Source organism: Mesoplodon densirostris, chromosome 10, assembly GCF_025265405.1.
Source record: "Mesoplodon densirostris isolate mMesDen1 chromosome 10, mMesDen1 primary haplotype, whole genome shotgun sequence".
NCBI lineage: Eukaryota > Metazoa > Chordata > Mammalia > Artiodactyla > Ziphiidae > Mesoplodon > Mesoplodon densirostris.
The window spans coordinates 57475868-57493188 of record NC_082670.1 but is presented as its reverse complement, the minus strand read 5'-3'; the positions used below and the strand labels follow the sequence as shown (position 1 = coordinate 57493188).

Sequence of the window (17321 nt, the reverse complement as noted above, 5' to 3'; positions counted from 1 at the left end):
AGAGGGGGCAGAATTGTTGGAGCAATGTCCTTGAGTGGAGGAGAGGAAATGAAATCTAGTGCACAAGTGGAGAGATTGCTTTAGTGTAAGGGTATGGATTATTTGTCTATGATAACTGGCAGGATAATTATTATGACAGTGCAGGCACTGGAAGGGGGTATGTATGTGTTAGTGGAAATCTGTGGAAGTTCTAAAAGTCTCCAAGTAGGGGAAAAAAAAAAGAACACGTAACAAAGGATTAGGAGTCAGAATGACTTTGGATTTCTCAGGGACAACACTAAAATCTAGCAGACAAGGGGTCAAGGCCTTGAAAAACCTAAGGGAAGATAATTTGCCACTTAAGAATTCTATACCCAGGCAAACTATCACTGATTGCCCTCTGGCTTTTGGTAGGGTTGCAAATGTGAGACACTGGCAGGATACCGCAGGGCAAAAAGAGCGGTTACTGCTGTGTTCCTTTACTCAAAGCCACAGATCTTGCTGATCAACACTTTTCCTATAGCTGCAGCTCTCTGGATTCTAGCAAACATCCCTTCCTTTTTCCCCTTCAGCCCTAAATCTTCCTGCTGTTGCTAGCCACATCTCTTCGGATCAGTCACACCTTTGTAAATAGTTCCTTCATTAAGCCTTCATCTGGGCCTTGATTGAATACACAGGTCTCGAAAAATGTAGCCATACACTTTTCTCTCATAAAACTAATGGAGAAAGTTCTCCACTAAGATAAGAAAGAAGCCGACACAGGAATGAGGCAAAGAGAATCTGCAGAACAATGGTGAAAGCAGATTCCAGGATGAAATTAGGAATCTCTTTTGTATTACGTACAAAGAACAACCAATTCCAATTGCAGCAAGCGGGACGGCAATGACAGTGCAGGAATTCCACACCCGCTGCGGGGTTTGTGGACCCGACTGAAGAGTGGGAGGGAGCACTGTTCACCTGACACACCCCAGCGCGCCCAGCTGCAGCCTAGGGCTGCGGAGGGGGTGGCGAGAAGCGCTTCAACCCGCTGAGATCAGGAAGACTGGAGCTGCAGGACAGCAGCCCGCCAGGCCACCTGCGCACGCGCATTTTCCCTTCGCCGGCCGGCGGCCTGCTGCGCACGCGCAGTTCGCCGGATCTCGCTCCGTCAGTCCCTGCAGTGCCTGGGCCCCACCCCCGCAGGCCTCGCCCCGCTGCCGTGCGCAGAAGGCTGCATATCCGGGTTCTCGCCTCCGCCTCCGCCGCCGCCTCCTGGCTCATTCAGCTTTGCTGGGACCGGTGTGTTCCCGACCAAGATGGCGGCTGTGGGGCGAGTCGGATCTTTCGGTTCCTCTCAGGCGGGATTAACCTCGACTTACACGGGCGGTCCCTTGGCCAACGAGCTAACCTCGGGCAACGGCGGCGCCGCGGCAGGGGACGACGAGGACGGGCAGAACCTTTGGTAAGGACCGCACCCTTCCCCGGTCCCCGCCGGCACCCCCGGGCCGGGGACGCCCCGGGGTTGCGTGCCCGCCGGAGCTCGGCGCCCTGCCCAGGCCGCCGCGTTCTCGGCCGCCCCCGCCCGGGCGCGCGAGGCCGGTGCCGTTCCTCCCGCGCGGGACTCCCGCCTGAGCGTGCGCCTTGTTCCCCGCCAGGTCCTGCATCCTCAGCGAGGTCTCCACCCGCTCGCGCTCCAAGCTCCCCGCGGGGAAGAACGTGCTGCTGCTGGGTAAGTGCCCCCACCTGCTCCGCCCTGCGCGGACCCCCGGCGTGGCCTGGGTCCGCCCGCCGCTCTCTGGCTCGCTTTGTGCGGACAGCCGGGGCTGGCCCCGCCCCGCCGCCCGACCTGTGGCTGACAGCTGGGGGAGAAGGAGAACAGGGACCCCTGCCCCGGGACCTGCAGGGACCCGCCCTCCCCTGAAAGTTTCTCCTCCCCTGGGTGTGTGGGGTTGACCCTGACAGCTTCCTCCGGGAAGGACAATGCGATAGCCCATCTGAGAGATTCTAGTGGCTTGGGGTTTACCTAGAAAATAAGGACGTTTTTTCTTTCATGACAAAAATTGGTAGCAGGAGGCTCTTCGCGACAGCTCCAGTGCAAATGGCATGCCATCAATATTTAATAGCCGGCACTTTGTATAATTTACAGAAGCTAGAAATTAGACCTGGTGTAGTGACAAATGTAATTATTTGATTCAGCTTTTACGGGTACAGTGGGCTCGTGTTGCAGCTGTCTTTTTCACTGTCACTTATAATTCTGAAATTTGTGAAGTGCAGTAAACGTTTACCTTTCTCGTTCAGTCCCTTCGGCCTGATGGGTGTAATAATGAGAAATGGTCTAACGTCTCAAATCTCCTGATTGTTCTATATTCCCTCTGCTCTCTGGAAGTTACGTATTTTGTTTCTTTACTGACTCTGGGGGTGGACGTGGAGAACAATTCACAGGTTCACATTTTTGCAGGCTTAGCTCCAAAGTAATTCAGAGATTTCTTTCATATTATTTAGATGTGAAAATTTGAAGTTTGGCTTATAGGATGATCGTTGAATTTTAAAACTTTGTTATTGATGTCTCAAGACTTTTTAATGTTCATTTAAAAACAGGAAGGGAAACAAAGAAGTCAAATGATACTTGTCAGGGTCCGCTTCTAATGGGAATGTTTAGATAGAAACAAATTATTTTTCATGAACTCTAGATAATCTACAGTATATGATTCTTGGCGTTATTTAAAGTTACTGGAGCTAGTTGAAAAATTAGTGTTACCTTTTTTTTAAAAAAATATATATCACTTTATTTATTTTTATTTTTGGCCGTGTTGGGTCTTCGGTGCTGCGCTCCGGCTTTCTCTAGTTCCGGCGAGCGGGGGCTACTCTTTGTTGCAGCGCGTGGGCTTCTCAGTGCGGTGGCTTCTCTTGTTACGGAGCACGGGCTCTAGGCGCGCGGACCTCAGTAGTTGTGGCACACGGGCTTAGTTGCTCCACGGCATGTGGGATCATCCCGGACCAGAGCTCGAACCCGGCTCCCCTGCATTGGCAGGCAGATCCTTTACCATTGTGCCACCAGGGAAGTCTCTACCTTTGTTTTTAATGTGATTGAAAGTACCACTACTGCGGATTCACCTGAGTTCATTCATGACCCTGTCACATACTAGTCTTATGATCTTAAGCAAGTTCTTTGACTTATATGACCCTCAGTTTCTTCTTCCTTAAAATGGACGTTACAGAAATAATAATGTCTACTTCCTAGTGTTATGGGGAGAACTGAATGAGATAATGTTTGTGAAGTGATAACAGCACAGTGACTTTTTGTGATGAGTCTCTTAACTGGATTAGAAAATATTTTATCACAACTCTTTAAAAACTGAGTTAGTGCCTACGTAACATATTTATAGGGCAGATATAGGTTAGGATCCAAGAGCAAAAAAAATTCAGAAAATGTTTTCAGATTACTAGTTTAAACAAATTACTGTTAAGTGCTAAACTAAAATGGACCTAAAGCAAAGTGACCTCATTGAAGTGGGTTATATTTCAAATACTCTAAGACTTCTTTTCAAATACTGCCATTGTAAAGATAATATTCCTGAATTTTGTTTTCATTTTATAAGTTCCTCCCAATTATTCCTGTGCATTAGATGTTAGTAACATGGTTCTGTTTTTAGTGAAACAAAAGTGACAGTTTTATTCATTTCTTAACATTCCTAATTTGCACTGAGGTTGCACCATGCTTTATTTTTTATTTTTTATTTTATTTTTTTGCGGTACGCGGGCCTCTCACTGTTGTGGCCTCTCCCGTTGTGGAGCACAGGCTTGGGACACGCAGGCTCAGTGGCCATGGCTCACGGGCCCAGCCGTTCCGCAGCATGTGGAATCTTCCCGGACCGGGGCACGAACCCGTGTCCCCCGCATTGGCAGGCGGACTCTCAACCACTTCGCCACCTGGGAATCCCCCCATGCTTTTTTTTTTAAACCCGTTTTTTAATCTGCCTTTGACACTGGGTCAGTGCATATGGCTGAATATATTTAGAGGCTCTAGACCTCCATCCTTCCAAACTTAGAATAGATTAAATTTCCTTTTATATAAGCTTTTTTTTTTTTTAATTTATTTTTTGGCCACACCATGCGGCACGCAGGATCTTAATTCCCCAAGTGGGGATCGGACCTGTGCCCCTTGCAGTGGAAGTGCAGAGTCTTAACCACTGGACCAAGGTCCATCTAGTATCAAGTTATACAAGCTTAAAATTAAAAAAAATTTTTTGAGTACTGTTACTAGTGGGATTTTCATCGAAGTCCTTTTCAGCTTTGGAAAAAGCTGATAACAGATTTTTATACTGATTACATAAATAGCTTTAATTTTCTAGAATACCTCTAAAGATTTCTTAAAGACATTTTACCATCACATATTATGGCTGCATTCAGTTTATGCTGGTAGAGGGGAGAAATAGAGAAATAGGGATTGTGGTTTTCTTTGTTATGAGTTTGAAGGTGCTAGGCAGGAGGATGCTTGGCCCTAATATATCTTTCATGAATTACGGTGATCTCTGGAGTCTCATATTTAAAAAAACAAATCTGAGACTATAACAAGGTTTTACATTTCCAGCAACTGTATAGAATAGGAACATTGATCAAGGCTTAAGTACCCCAAACACAAATTGCAGTTTAACTTTACCTTGCTACACGGCCTCCCCTCCCACTGCCTGTGAGTGAAAGGGGTCAGAACTAGCAATGTGTGCATGTGTGTAAGCCATCCTCAAAGCATTTTCATACGAATCTTAGTTTGCCTCCTCTATCCCCCTTTCCCCATCCCCCCCAAAACCTGGGAGATAGATGTTAACACCAATTATAGATGAGGTACTGAATCTTGGAGACCTGTTCAGTGAGTTTTCCGAGGTCACACAGCTGTAAAGACCCTGCCTTCTGTGACTCTGGCCTGGTTTTCCAACTTGATAGAAGTTCCTTCAAGGGAGGAGGTGCCACGTACTCTTCCTACTGCATATTTTTTAAAAGGCCATCTTTGAGTAAAAATACTAATGATTATTTTAAAGTAAAATCCAAATATTTGTTGGATTCTAGGATGTAGCTTAATGAGGGACACGTCTGTTGCCATGGCATTTGTGTTGAAGCGGTCATTTACTCTACCCGGGCCTGACCTCTAGTGAAACCCAGAAACACGATGGCATTAGCATTTAACCAATGTTTCATGAAAGATTTTGCGAATGAACTTGTTTGTTCGTAATATTAAAAGGAAAAAAATTTTTTTTAAAATATTTATTTATTCATTTGGCTGCGTTGGGTCTTAGTTGTGGCACGTAGGGTCTTTTGCTCTGTCGCGAGGGCTTGTGGGCTCTGGAGCGCGTGGGCTCAGTAGTTGTGGTGTGCTGGCTTAGTTGCCCCACTGCATGTGGGATCTTAGTTCTGACCAGGGATCGAACCTGCGTCCCCTGCATTGGAAGGTGGATTCGTAACCACTGGACCACCAGGGAAGTCCCTAAAGGGCAAAATTTCTTGTGCATGTATTTTAAGTAGGATTTAACTTATAAATGGACCTTTTAAGAACTGTTTTTTCCTCTTTACCCTTTATATTTAATCAAACTTTACAACAGTGATTGTAATTATATGTATTTCAATAGCTGTTTTTGAGGGCACTTTCTCCATACCTTGGTTACTTAACCATGTTTTGATAAGAAAACTACCTAAGGAAAATAACAACAATGATACTTAAAATCTATAGAGCACTTACCTGTACCAGCCACATAAGGATTGTTTACATACCGTGATTATCCCCTTAAAGATCAGGAAACAAACACAGAGCTGTTAAGTAAATTGCTGTGAGGTTACATAGCCAGAAAGGGACAACATCAGGATTCTGAATTGTGCAGCCTGGCTCCACTGGACTGTCTCTCTACAGGAAGAGAGCTTTCTTTGTAGGAAAAGCAAGAAGATGTTTAGCAGTTATTAAGGAATTTTATCTGATTATCGTGATGTAATCTGTCTCACTGCAAAAAAAACTCACTGATAAAGATTAATTGAGTTCATTGTCTGTGAAGATACATATGTAGCCCTGGACCCCAGCACAGTGCCTGGCTTATAGATAAGACATCAGTATAACTTCCTGATTTAAGGCCAGCATGAATTAGTGAAAACTAGTTGGCCCTTCCGGTAAATCATGTAAGCCTCATTTTTCTCACCTGTAAATTAAGATATTTGGATTTAGTCATCTCTTAAGTCTTATCTTTTCTGACATTCTGTAATTATTTCTAATTGTAAAGCTTGTGAGTTGTATATTTTTAAAGAAATGTTTTGAGAACATATTGCAATTGGATTTAAATTAGTAAAGTATTTCTTTGTATACATGGGCTGTTTGATTCCACTCAGGGAAGCAATCTCGAGTCTGCGTTTTTCCCCGAAGGTGATAATTCAGGATAGTGTGCAGCCAAAAAAAACCCCACAAAATACTGAGCATCATCAGGAGTAAAACTAGTTTCTATTATGTTTGAATTATTGCAAGTAGGAAACCTCAAGATATACACTGGACTAGAGATCTGTTCAGAGAAGTAACTTGTCAAAGAAGTGAATGGTTTTCTGTGTGAGGACTTACTCTAAAAATAATGAGATTGTTCAGTCAGAAACTTAATTTTGGGAGAAGCTGGGATTAAAGATTCCCAAGGTTATATGACTTGTGGGAAACACAGATTTTTATCAGTTGATGCTGTTTTCTGGCATGATTGGTTATGGGAATGTGATGCAAGGAATAGTGTTACCACATATATGATACTGGACTGGTAATTTTCAAAGGATTAAGGAAACTATTGCCTGTTATGTGTCACTACTGCTAAAAAATATAAAATGTTTTTGAGAGTCCAATGGCATATTGATATTTTATGATGGTCAGCAATCTATTAAGGCCACATAGTAAATAATCCAGGCTCCGTGAGCCATAATGGTCTCTGTTGTAACTACTCAACTCTGCCCTTGTAGCCCCCAAAGAGCCATAGATAATCCATACGTGGATGGGTGTGGCAGTATTTAGTAAAATTTTATTTACAAAAACAGGCAGCAGACCAGATTTAGCCTGTGGGCTTGTTTGTAGACCCTTGCTTTAGGCTATTACGGGCATCAGTTTTATCAGTAAGCACAGGTGCCAGTTAATAAAGGTTTCTGGTTAATGGAGTATGATGTTTGGCCCCTAATAGGTGCTCAGTAAATAAACATTGGATGATTGATGACCAGCTTTTATTTTATTCCAGCTAGAGGTATAGTTTCAACGCAGGTTTAAGAAATGTCAAGAGTGGTTCATGTATTTCCCCTTAGTGCTGCTGTCAAAAACAGAAAACAGAGCTGGAAGAACTACAGATGTCGGCCAATACAGTGGTAAGTCAGCCGGTGTGAAGTCCATGTGAGAGAAGGTCAGCAAAAGTACTTTGAAAATGCAAAACACACAGGAGCTCTGAGTTAGGAAAAAGAAAAGACCCAAGTTCAGCATGGGACTGTTACTATTGAGTGACCATGGACTAACATTTTGGGGCCTTATTTGTAAAGTCAGGGCAGTGGCTGTTAGACTTCACAGTTGACCTCTTTATTTATTTGTTCATCAAGTGTTTATTAGAACGTGCTGTGCATAAAATGCTCTGCTGGGTCATCTGGAGGAAACGGGGCTCACTAGGTCCCTGCCCTCCAGGAGCTTATAACCTTCTGTGGGGAAAGACTCAAAGTATATAGTAAAAAAATCAAATGTCAGTCTGAAATAATTGCTAAATAGCTTACATAAGTTTTTATGGAAAAGGTGGTATCTGAGTAAAATTTTGCTAAGTAGGGTGGGGAGGGGACACTGCAGGACTAAGGGAATGTGTTGCTGTTGCTAAAAACCTGGTGAAAAGGCCCGGGGCGCTCAGGTGTGGAAGAGTCCTTAACTAGAGGCCCCCAGGTGTGGGAGTCAGCCCTTCCTACTATTCGAAGCTGTGGGATTGTGGGCAAATTACAGCCTCCTAACTGAGATTCTTTCATAGTTCCTGGGATTAAAAGAACTGAAAGAAATTATGTGTAACATACCTTCCTCTTAAAATTAGTATTCACTATTTTAAATTATAAAAGTAATACATGTTTCTTGCCAGAGAGAAAAAAAAATCTATGAGGATAGGAATGTTCATTTTTTCTATGTATATTTCTATGTATATTTGTTTTTTAAACAAAATAGGCTCATACCTTGTGTTTTTTTTTTTTTTTTTTGCGGTATGCGGGCCTCTCACTGCTGTGGCCTCCCCCGTTGCGGAGCACAGGCTCCGGACACGCAGGCTCCGGACGCGCAGGCTCAGCGGCCATGGCCCACGGGCCCAGCCGCTCCGCGGCATATGGGATCCTCCCAGACCGGGGCACGAACCCGTATCCCCTGCATCGGCAGGCGGACTCTCAACCACTTGCGCCACCAGGGAGGCCCCCCATACCTTGTGTTTTGAAGTCAGATTTTTTTTTCTTTATGTATCAGAGGGTTTTTTTTTGCGTGGCAGTAGATATGGATTTCTTCCCTTTTAATGACTGAATAAAATATATGGCTCTATCATAATTATAAGATTGGTAAACAGATTATTATTGTTATACCCCATTTTCCACTTGCCAAATATTATCTTTGGGATAAATTCTTTTAAGTTGAATTGCTGGGTCAAAAGTATATATATTTTAAGTCTTTTTGTATATTACTAAACAGTAGTTTTGGAAAGCTGTACCATTCTACATTCCCACCATCAGTATGTGAAAGTGCTTGTTTGTCTAGCACTATTGCTGACACCAAGGATTATTCATTTTAATCTTTGCCTATCTGGTAGGTAGGTTAAAAATTGGCATGTTAATTTAAAGGCAGTTTTATTGTAAAATATATATCATGTTTGTTAATTAAGAACTATTGCATTAGTGTGACTTTGACCTTCTGGAGCATAGGAACTGTTAATAACCATTGGGATCAGCACTTGTTGGCCTTGGGAATGTTTATTGAATTAAACTCAGTGGTTTTCAGTTCATGTCTAGTCAGGCTGCAAGAGAGAGAAAAATGATAAAGGGATAAGTTATATTTTTTAATTTGATGTGGATTGCTGAATGATATTCAAAGGTAGGGAACTGATGGGGTGGGAGTATCATATATTATGCTTGTTACTTGAGTGTTCTGCTAGGTGCTTTACTATGTAGCATGTTCACTGTTTTGGAGAAGAGGGCTTTGAACCCCAGGTTACACAGCTGAGCTAGGATTCAGGGTTGGGTTTGTCTAACTTTCCACTGTATGTGCACTCCTGGACGTATTGGAGGGAGGTAGTCTTGAGTCACTGGGTGCAGATGCTACAGCTGGTTAAGTTTCTCCCTGCTCTTGCCGGCTGAGGAAAGGGAGGAGATGCTCTTTGTGAGATGGACAGCAGATCAAAACCCCCCACCCTATCTGGGTCATCAGATAATTTATGGAAGGCCATGCAGAAGGTCCAAGCCCAAAAGTACCTCCAGTGATGACGCCTCATGGCTCTTGTCACCAGAGCTTTCAGGTAAAATAGGATGATTTATTTTATATCATACAAAGCCAAATCAAAAATGTTAATTTTACAATGTTGGTATCTTACTTGGGTAAAGAAGGAATATGGCAGGTTAGAATTCTCTCTGTCGTGATGCTGTGGACCATAAAGTTTCCTACAGAAGTTTGGAAGTGTGAATCAAAGGTCTGCATAGAAAGCAGGCATCAGGCACACAAACCTGTGCTGAGCAAGAAGAGTACAGTGCTTCAGCTTTCCACAGTAGCAGGAAAGGAAACTGGGAGGAAAGGGAGGCAGAGTGCTGCTTAATTTTACCTTTTGTCATCCCTGTCTGTCTTGAGCTGGGGGGAGAAGACTGGAAGCTGCTCCCGATCAGTGACTGTGATAATAGTGTGGAGGAGCATTGCTGGATTTAAATCCTGACCGACCCTTCTTTAGCAAATTGCTTAATCTTTCAGATTATACTGTTTGCCTTTTAGGATTATCGTGAGGATTGTATGAGGTAATGTTAGTAAAACACTTCAAACAGTGGCATACATGGGAAGTGTTCAAGATAGCTGTTGCTAACGGATTGTGTGTACTTAGTGTTCTGACTGCTCATTTTCATGATTCATGTTTTTATGTTATCTTTTTAAAACACTGTTGATGTCTTATAAAAATTTTTTTTTCTAGTGTGTCACTGATCAAGGAGGTATGAATTGTAATAGTCAAAGAATTTTAAATCCATCACTTCAGAGGTTGTCTGGATTTATCTCCCCCTCTGTTTAGAAGACAGGGAGCAATACCTGTCAGGGAAATACCTGACTTGTCTGGGTTCACACATTTAATGGTGACAATGTTATAGTTGGAAATCACATCCCCTAGATCTTCACATATTTAATTCATTAATTAAATTCTCATTATAAAGTTTATGGACAGTACATCGTATTGTTGAATTAGATCTTTTGAGGACATCAAACAATATCATGAGCACACCTTTACCTCTATACTGTTTTGGTGACTTTGTGTGGAGTTTTTCTTTTGTAATCAATTTGGTTTTCAAATTTGAGCTGAGAAGTGAGAGTTGATGGCTGTTACTGCTTTATGGTAAAACTGAAGTTCTTTTTTTTTTTTTTTCTTTTTGCGGTATGTGGGCCTCTCACTGTTGTGGCCTCTCCCGTTGCGGAGCACAGGCTCCGGATGCGCAGGCCCAGCGGCCATGGCTCACGGGCCCAGCCGCTCCGCGGCATATGGGATCCCCCCAGACCGGGGCACGAACCCGTATCCCCTGCATCGGCAGGCGGACTCTCAACCACTTGCGCCACCAGGGAGGCCCTGAAGTTCTTTTAAGTGCTTGGATCCTGTACTTGGTTCACTCACAGAGAGTGACTTATTTGAATAGGGTTCAGACAAATAATTTGAAATACAGGCTTATTTGCTATGGAGAATTTCACTGTAATTGGATCAACAAATCTTTCCTCCTTTTGGTCCATCCACTAGGACAGGGTTTGGCCTATAGACTGTTTTAGTATGGCCAGCAAGCTAAGAATGGGGTTTGTTTGTTTTTTACATTTTTAAAGAGTTGGAGGGGGGGAACTAAAGATAAATATGTGACAGAGACCTTATGTGACCTGCAGAGCCTACAATATTTCTGTCTAGTCCCTTACAGAAAAAGTTGCCCAGTGCCTGGATGAGGACATGAAAATAACTTTATTATAATAGAATTTGATCTAATGAAAAGTTACGGTTTTTAAAAATTTTTATTTTATATTGGGGCATAGTTGATTAACAATGTTGTTTTAGTTTCAGGTGTACAGCAAAATGAATCAGTTATGCATATACATGTATCTATTCTTTTCCAAATACTTTTCCCATTTAGGTTATTATAGAATATTGAGCAGAGTTCCCTGTGCTGTACAGTAGGTCCTTGTTGATTATTTTAAAAATAGTTGTGTGTACATGTCAATCCCAAACTCCCAATTTATCTCCACCACCGCCCGCCTTTCCCCTTTGGTAACCATGAGTTTGTTTCATTCTATGAGTCTGTTTCTGTTTTGTAAATAAGTTCATTTGTATCATTTTTTAAAATTAATTAATTAATTTATGGCTGCATTAGGTCGTTGTTGCTGCGTGCAGGCTCTCTCTAGTTGTGGCAAGCAGGGGCCACTCTTCTTTGCGGTGTGCGGGCTTCTCATTGTAGTGGCTTCTCTTGTTGTGGAGCATGGGCTGTAGGTGTGCGGGCTTCAGTAGTTGTGGCTCGCGGGCTCTAGAGCACAGGCTCAGTAGTTGTAGCGCGTGGGCTTAGTTGCTCTGCAGCATGTGGGATCTTCCCGGACCAGAGCTCAAACCCGTGTCCCCTGCATTGGCAGGCAGATTCTTAACCACTGCGCCACTAGGGAAGCCCCACTGTATCATTTTTATAGATTCTGCATATAAGTGATATCATATGATATTTGTCTTTATCTGTTTGACTTACTTCACTTAGTATGATCATCTCCAGGTCCGTCCATGTTGCTGCAAATGGCACTATTTCATTCTTTTTAATGGCTGAGTAATATTCCATTGTATATATGTACTACATCCCTTTTATCCATTCCTCAGTTGATGGACATTTAGGTTGCTTCCATGTCCTGGGTATTGTAAACAGCGCTGCAATGAACATTGGGGTGCATGTATCCTTTTTTTTTTTTTTTTAAAGCATTGACTAATTTAATCCTCACATCCACGGTGGCATTGGTACTTTTGTTTCTTTGTTTTTTTGTTTTGCGGTATGCGGGCCTCTCACTGTTGTGGAGCACGGGCTCCGGACATGCAGGCTCAGCGGCCATGGCTCACGGGTCTAGCCGCTCTGTGGCATGTGGGATCTTCCTGGACCGGGGCACAAACCCGTGTCCCCTCCATCGGCAGGCAGACTCTCAACCACTGCGCCACCAGGGAAGCCTGGTACTTTTGTTTTTAATTAATTAATTTATTTTTGCTGTGTTGGGTCTTCGTTTCTGTGTGAGGGCTTTCTCTAATTGTGGCAAGCGGGGGCCACTCTTCATCGCGGTGCGCGGTCCTCTCACTATCGTGGCCTCTCTTGTTGCGGAGCACAGGCTCCAGACGCGCAGGCTCAGTAGTTGTGGCTCACGGGCCTAGTTGATCTGCGGCATGTGGGATCCTCCCAGACCAGGGCTCGAACCCGCGTCCCCTGCACTAGCAGGCAGATTCTCAACCACTGCGCCACCAGGGAAGTCCCCCTTTTGAACCTTGGTCTTCTCTGGATATATACCCAGGAGTGGGATTGCTGGATCATATGGTAGCTCTATTCTTAGTTTTTTAAGGAACCTCCATACTGTTCTCCATAGTGACTGTACCAATTTACATTCCCACCAACGTAGGAGGGTTCCCTTTTCTCCACACCCTCTCTAGCATTTATTGTTTGTAGACTTTTTGATGATGGCCATTCTGAGTGGTGTAAAGTAATATCTCATTGCATTTTTTTTTCCCCTTTGGCTGCATTGGGTCTTCGTGGCTGCATGTGGGCTTTTCTCTAGTTGTGGCGAGCGGGCACTACGCTTCGTTGCAGTGTGCGGCCTTCTCATTGTGGTGGCTTCTCTTATTGCGGAGCACAGGTTCTAGGTGTGCGGGCTTCAGTGGTTGTGGCTCACAGGCTCCAGAGCACAGGCTCAGTAGTTGTGGCGCGCGGGCTTAGTTGCTCCACGGCATGTGGGATCTTCCTGGACCAGGGTTCGAACCCATGTCCCCTGCATTGGCAGGCGGATTCTTAACCACTGCGCCACCAGTGAAGTCCCTCGTTGTAGTTTCGATTTGCGTTTCTCTAATAATTAGCTATGTTGAACATCTTTCCATGTGCCTCTTGGCCATCTGTATGTCTTCTTTGGAGAAATGTCTAGTTAGGTCTTCTGCCCATTTTTTGATTGGGTTGCTTCTTTGATATCGAGCTGCATGAGCTGTTTGTAGATTTTGGAGATTAATCCCTTGCATCATTTGCAAATATTTTCTACCATTCTATGGGTTGTCTTTTCATTTTGGTTATGGTTTCCCTTGCTGTGCAAAAGCTTTTGAGTTTAATTAGGTCCCATTTGTTTATTTTTGTTTCTATTTCTATTACTCTGGGAAATGGATCAAAAAAGATATTGCTGCCATTTATGTCAGAGTGTTTTTCCTATGTTTTCCTCTAAGAGTTTTATAGTTCAGGTCTTACATTTAGCTCTTTAATCCATTTTGGGTTTTTTTGTGTGTATGGTATTAAAGGATATTCTAATTTCATTCTTTTACAGGTAGCTGTCCAGTTTTCTCAGCACCACTTATTCAAGAGACTGTCTTTTCTCCACTGTATAGTCTTGCCTCCTTTGTTGTAGATTAACTGACCATAGGTGTGTGGGTTTATTTCTGGGCTGTCTGTCCTGTTCCATTGATCTATATTTCTGTTTTTGTGCCAGTATCAAACTGTTTTGATGACTGTAGCTTTGTAGTATAGTCTAAGTCAGGGAGCCTGATTCATCCAGCTCTGTTTTTCTTTATCAAGATTGCTTTGGCTGTTTGGGGTCTTTTGTGTCTCCATACAAACTAAAAATTATTTTGTTCTAGTTCTGTGAAAAATGCCTTTGGTAATTTGATAGGGATTGCACTGAATCTGTAGATTGCCTTGGGTAGTATAGTCATTTTGACAATATTGATTCTTTCAATACAAGAGCATGGTATATCATATCTTTGCATTTGTTTGTGTCATCTTCGATTTCTTTCATGAGTGTCTTAGTTTTCTGAGTACAGGTCTTTTGCCTCCTTACGTAGGTTTATTCCTAGGTGTTTTATTCTTTTTGATGCACCGGTAAATAGGATTGTTTCTTTAATTTCTCTTTCTGGTCTTTTGTTGTTAGTGTATAGAAATGTAATAGATTTCTGTGTATTTATTTTGTATCCTGCAAATTTACCACATTCATTGATGAGCTCTAGTAGTTTTCTGGTAGCATCTTTAGGATTTTATATGTATAGTATCATGTCATCTGCAAACAGTGACAGTTTCACTTCTTTTCCAATTTGGATTCCTTTTATTTCTTTTTTTCTCCGATTGCTGTGGCTAGGACTTACGAAACTATGTTGTATAAAAGTGGTGGGAGTGGACATCCTTGTCTTGTTCCTGATCTTAGAGGAAATGCTGAATTTTCTTAGCTTTTGCTTGTCAAATCTGAATGAGAACCTTGCTGAGTATTCTTGGTTGTAGGTTCTTCCCTTTCATCACTTTCAATATATTGTGCCACTCCCTTCTGGCCTGTGGAGTTTCTGCTGAGAAATCAGCTGAAAACCTGATGGGTATTGCCTTGTATATTATTTATTACTTTTAATATTTTTTCTTTGTCTTTAATTTTTGTCAGTTTGATTGCTATGTGTCTCAGCATGTTCCACCTTGGGTTTATCCTGCCTGGGACTCTCTGTGCTTCCTGGACTTGGGTGACTGTTTCCTTTCCCATGTTAGGAAAATTTTCAGCTATTATCTCTTCGAATGTTTTCTCAGGTCCTTTCTCTCTCTCTTCTCCTTCTGGGACCCCTATAATGTGAATGTTGGTGTGTTTAGTGTTGTCCCAGAGGTCTCTTAGACTGTCTTCATTTTTTTCATTCTTTTTTTCTTTATTCTGTTCTGCGGCAGTGATTTCCACCATTCTGTCTTCTTATCTGTTCTTCTGTCTCATTTATTCTACTGTTGTTTCTTTCTAGTGTATTTTTTATTTCAGTTATTTATTGTTTATTTCTGTTTGTTCGTTAGTTCTTCTAGGTCTTTGTTAAACATTTCTTGTACCTTTTCGATCTGTTTCTCCATTCTTTTTCCAAGATCTCGGCTCATCTTTACTATTATTACTCTGAATTCTTTTTCAGGTAGATGGCCTATCTCCAGTTCACTTCGTTCCTTTGGGGTGTTATCTTGTTCCTTCATCTGGGACATTTCCCTCTGCCATCTCATTTTCTCTAGCTTACTGTGATTGTGGTTTCCATTCTGCAGCCTGCAGGGTTGTAGTTCTTCTTGCTTCTGCTGTCTGCCCCCTGGTGGATGAAGCTGTCTAAGAGGCTTGTGGAGGCTTCCTGGTCAGAGGGACTGGCTCCTGCCCTGGTGGGTGGAGGTGGGTGTTGTCCCTCTGGTGTGCAGAGTTGTGTCAGGGAGTGTATTTAGTGGGGAGCTGTATGCTCAGGAAGACTTTAAGTATTAGTCTGTCTGCTGATGGGTGGGGCTGTGTTCCCACCCTGTTGGTTGTTTGGCCTGAAGCATCCCAGCACTGGAGCCTACAGGCTGTTGGGAGGGGCCGCGTCTTGGTGAGAAAATGGCCGCCTCCAGGAGGGCTCACGCCCGTGAGTACTCCCCAGAACTACTGCTGCCAGTGTCTTTGTCCCCACAGTGAGCCACAGCTGCCCCCTGCCTCTGCAGGAGACCCTGTAATACCAGCAGGTAGGTCTGGTCCAGGTTCTTATGAAGCCACTGCTTTTTTCCCTGGGTCCTGATGTGCATGAAACCTTGTGTGCGCCCTCCAAGAGTGGAGTTTCTGTTTGCCCCAGTCCTGTGGAATTGCTGCAATCAAACCCTAATGGCCTTCAAAGCCAGATTCTCTGGGAGCTTTTCCTCCCATTGCCAGACCTGCAGGCTGGGGAGCCTGACGTGGGGCTCAGAACTTTCACTCCTGTGGGAGAACTTCTGTGGTATAATTATTTTTCAGTTTGTGGGTCGCCCATCCAGTGGGTATGGGATTTGATTTTATCGTGATTGTGCCCCCTCTTACTGTCTCATTGTGACTTATTCTTTGTCTTTGGATGTAGGATATCTTTTTGGTAGGTTCCAGCGTTTTTTTGTTGATGATTATTCGTTAGTTGTGATTTTGGTGTTTTTGTAAGAAAAGGTGGGCTCACATTTTTCTACTCTGCCCTCTTGTCTTGGAAGCTCTAGTTATGGTTGTTTTTTGTTTTTTTTTTTTGCTGTGCCCCATGGCTTGTGGGATCCTAGTTCCCCAACCAGGGATTGAACCTTGGCCATCAGCAGTGAAAGCATGGGATGCTAACTGCTGCACCACCAGGGAATTCCCTGATTTGTTTTAAAAACATCTTTAAAATATGCCTTCTTTAAGAAAACCTAATACAGAAATGCACATTTAGATGAACTATTTAGAGAATAATTTTAACATCATCACTAAAGAGTGCTTTGTAGAAGGGCTTTCATCTTAGTCTGTTTAAACAGGAACTCTCTACTTGTACAAGTGTATGTTTACAGATCATTAACTATTTGGCTGGCACACTTAATGCTGGTGTGTCTGTTTCGCTGCCAGCTGAAGGCTGAGGAACTGAAGATAAAACTTTCTTAAAGTTCATAGGTGTTACGTAGGTGCATTCTTTGAGCATTGTTTGAAGCCACACAGACCCCGTTGCCCTACTTGCCACTCTAAAGGTATATTAATTGGATAGAATGAAGTATGTAATTTTTACTTCATTTTACTCATACTATTAGGCTCTGTGTTTTGTTTTCCAAAAATGACTTGGAATTTAATGGCTTTTGTTTATTGAATGGTTAGGCCGTTAAAGATGATTTTTAAATGTCCATCAATTCAAAACATAGGCATCCTGAATTTTAACATTTTTTGATCCTTCTAATTGTATAATAGAATAAAGAGAAGGTTCATGACGGACTTTACAGTATCTTCAAACTTAGTTCAGCTTGGCTGTAGCAAGGCAGCTGAATACTGACAACTCAGTACAGTGACAAGAAAGTTTTCCTAAGTTTAGTGAAGGAGGTATGTTTTATGATCTGTTATTGATGAGAGGGAGCCACTTGAATTTTATAGATATGAGTGATGAATTATTATAGTAGATTGTGGTAAAGGCCCAGGATGAGCAATGACAGATGAG

The 17321-nt window shown here is 42.9% G+C and overlaps 1 protein-coding gene across 1 annotated transcript in view; it reads left to right on the top strand.

The window, feature by feature from the left end:
* The first annotated feature begins 1196 nt into the window (after window positions 1-1196).
* DYNC1LI1 (dynein cytoplasmic 1 light intermediate chain 1) overlaps window positions 1197-17321 on the top strand; it is a 46716-nt gene continuing 30591 nt past the window's right edge. Inside the window, exons 1-2 of the mRNA XM_060110632.1 lie at window positions 1197-1420; window positions 1614-1687. Coding sequence (XP_059966615.1) covers window positions 1275-1420; window positions 1614-1687 — 220 coding nt within the window. The 5' untranslated portion in view covers window positions 1197-1274. The remainder of the gene's footprint in view (window positions 1421-1613; window positions 1688-17321) is intronic.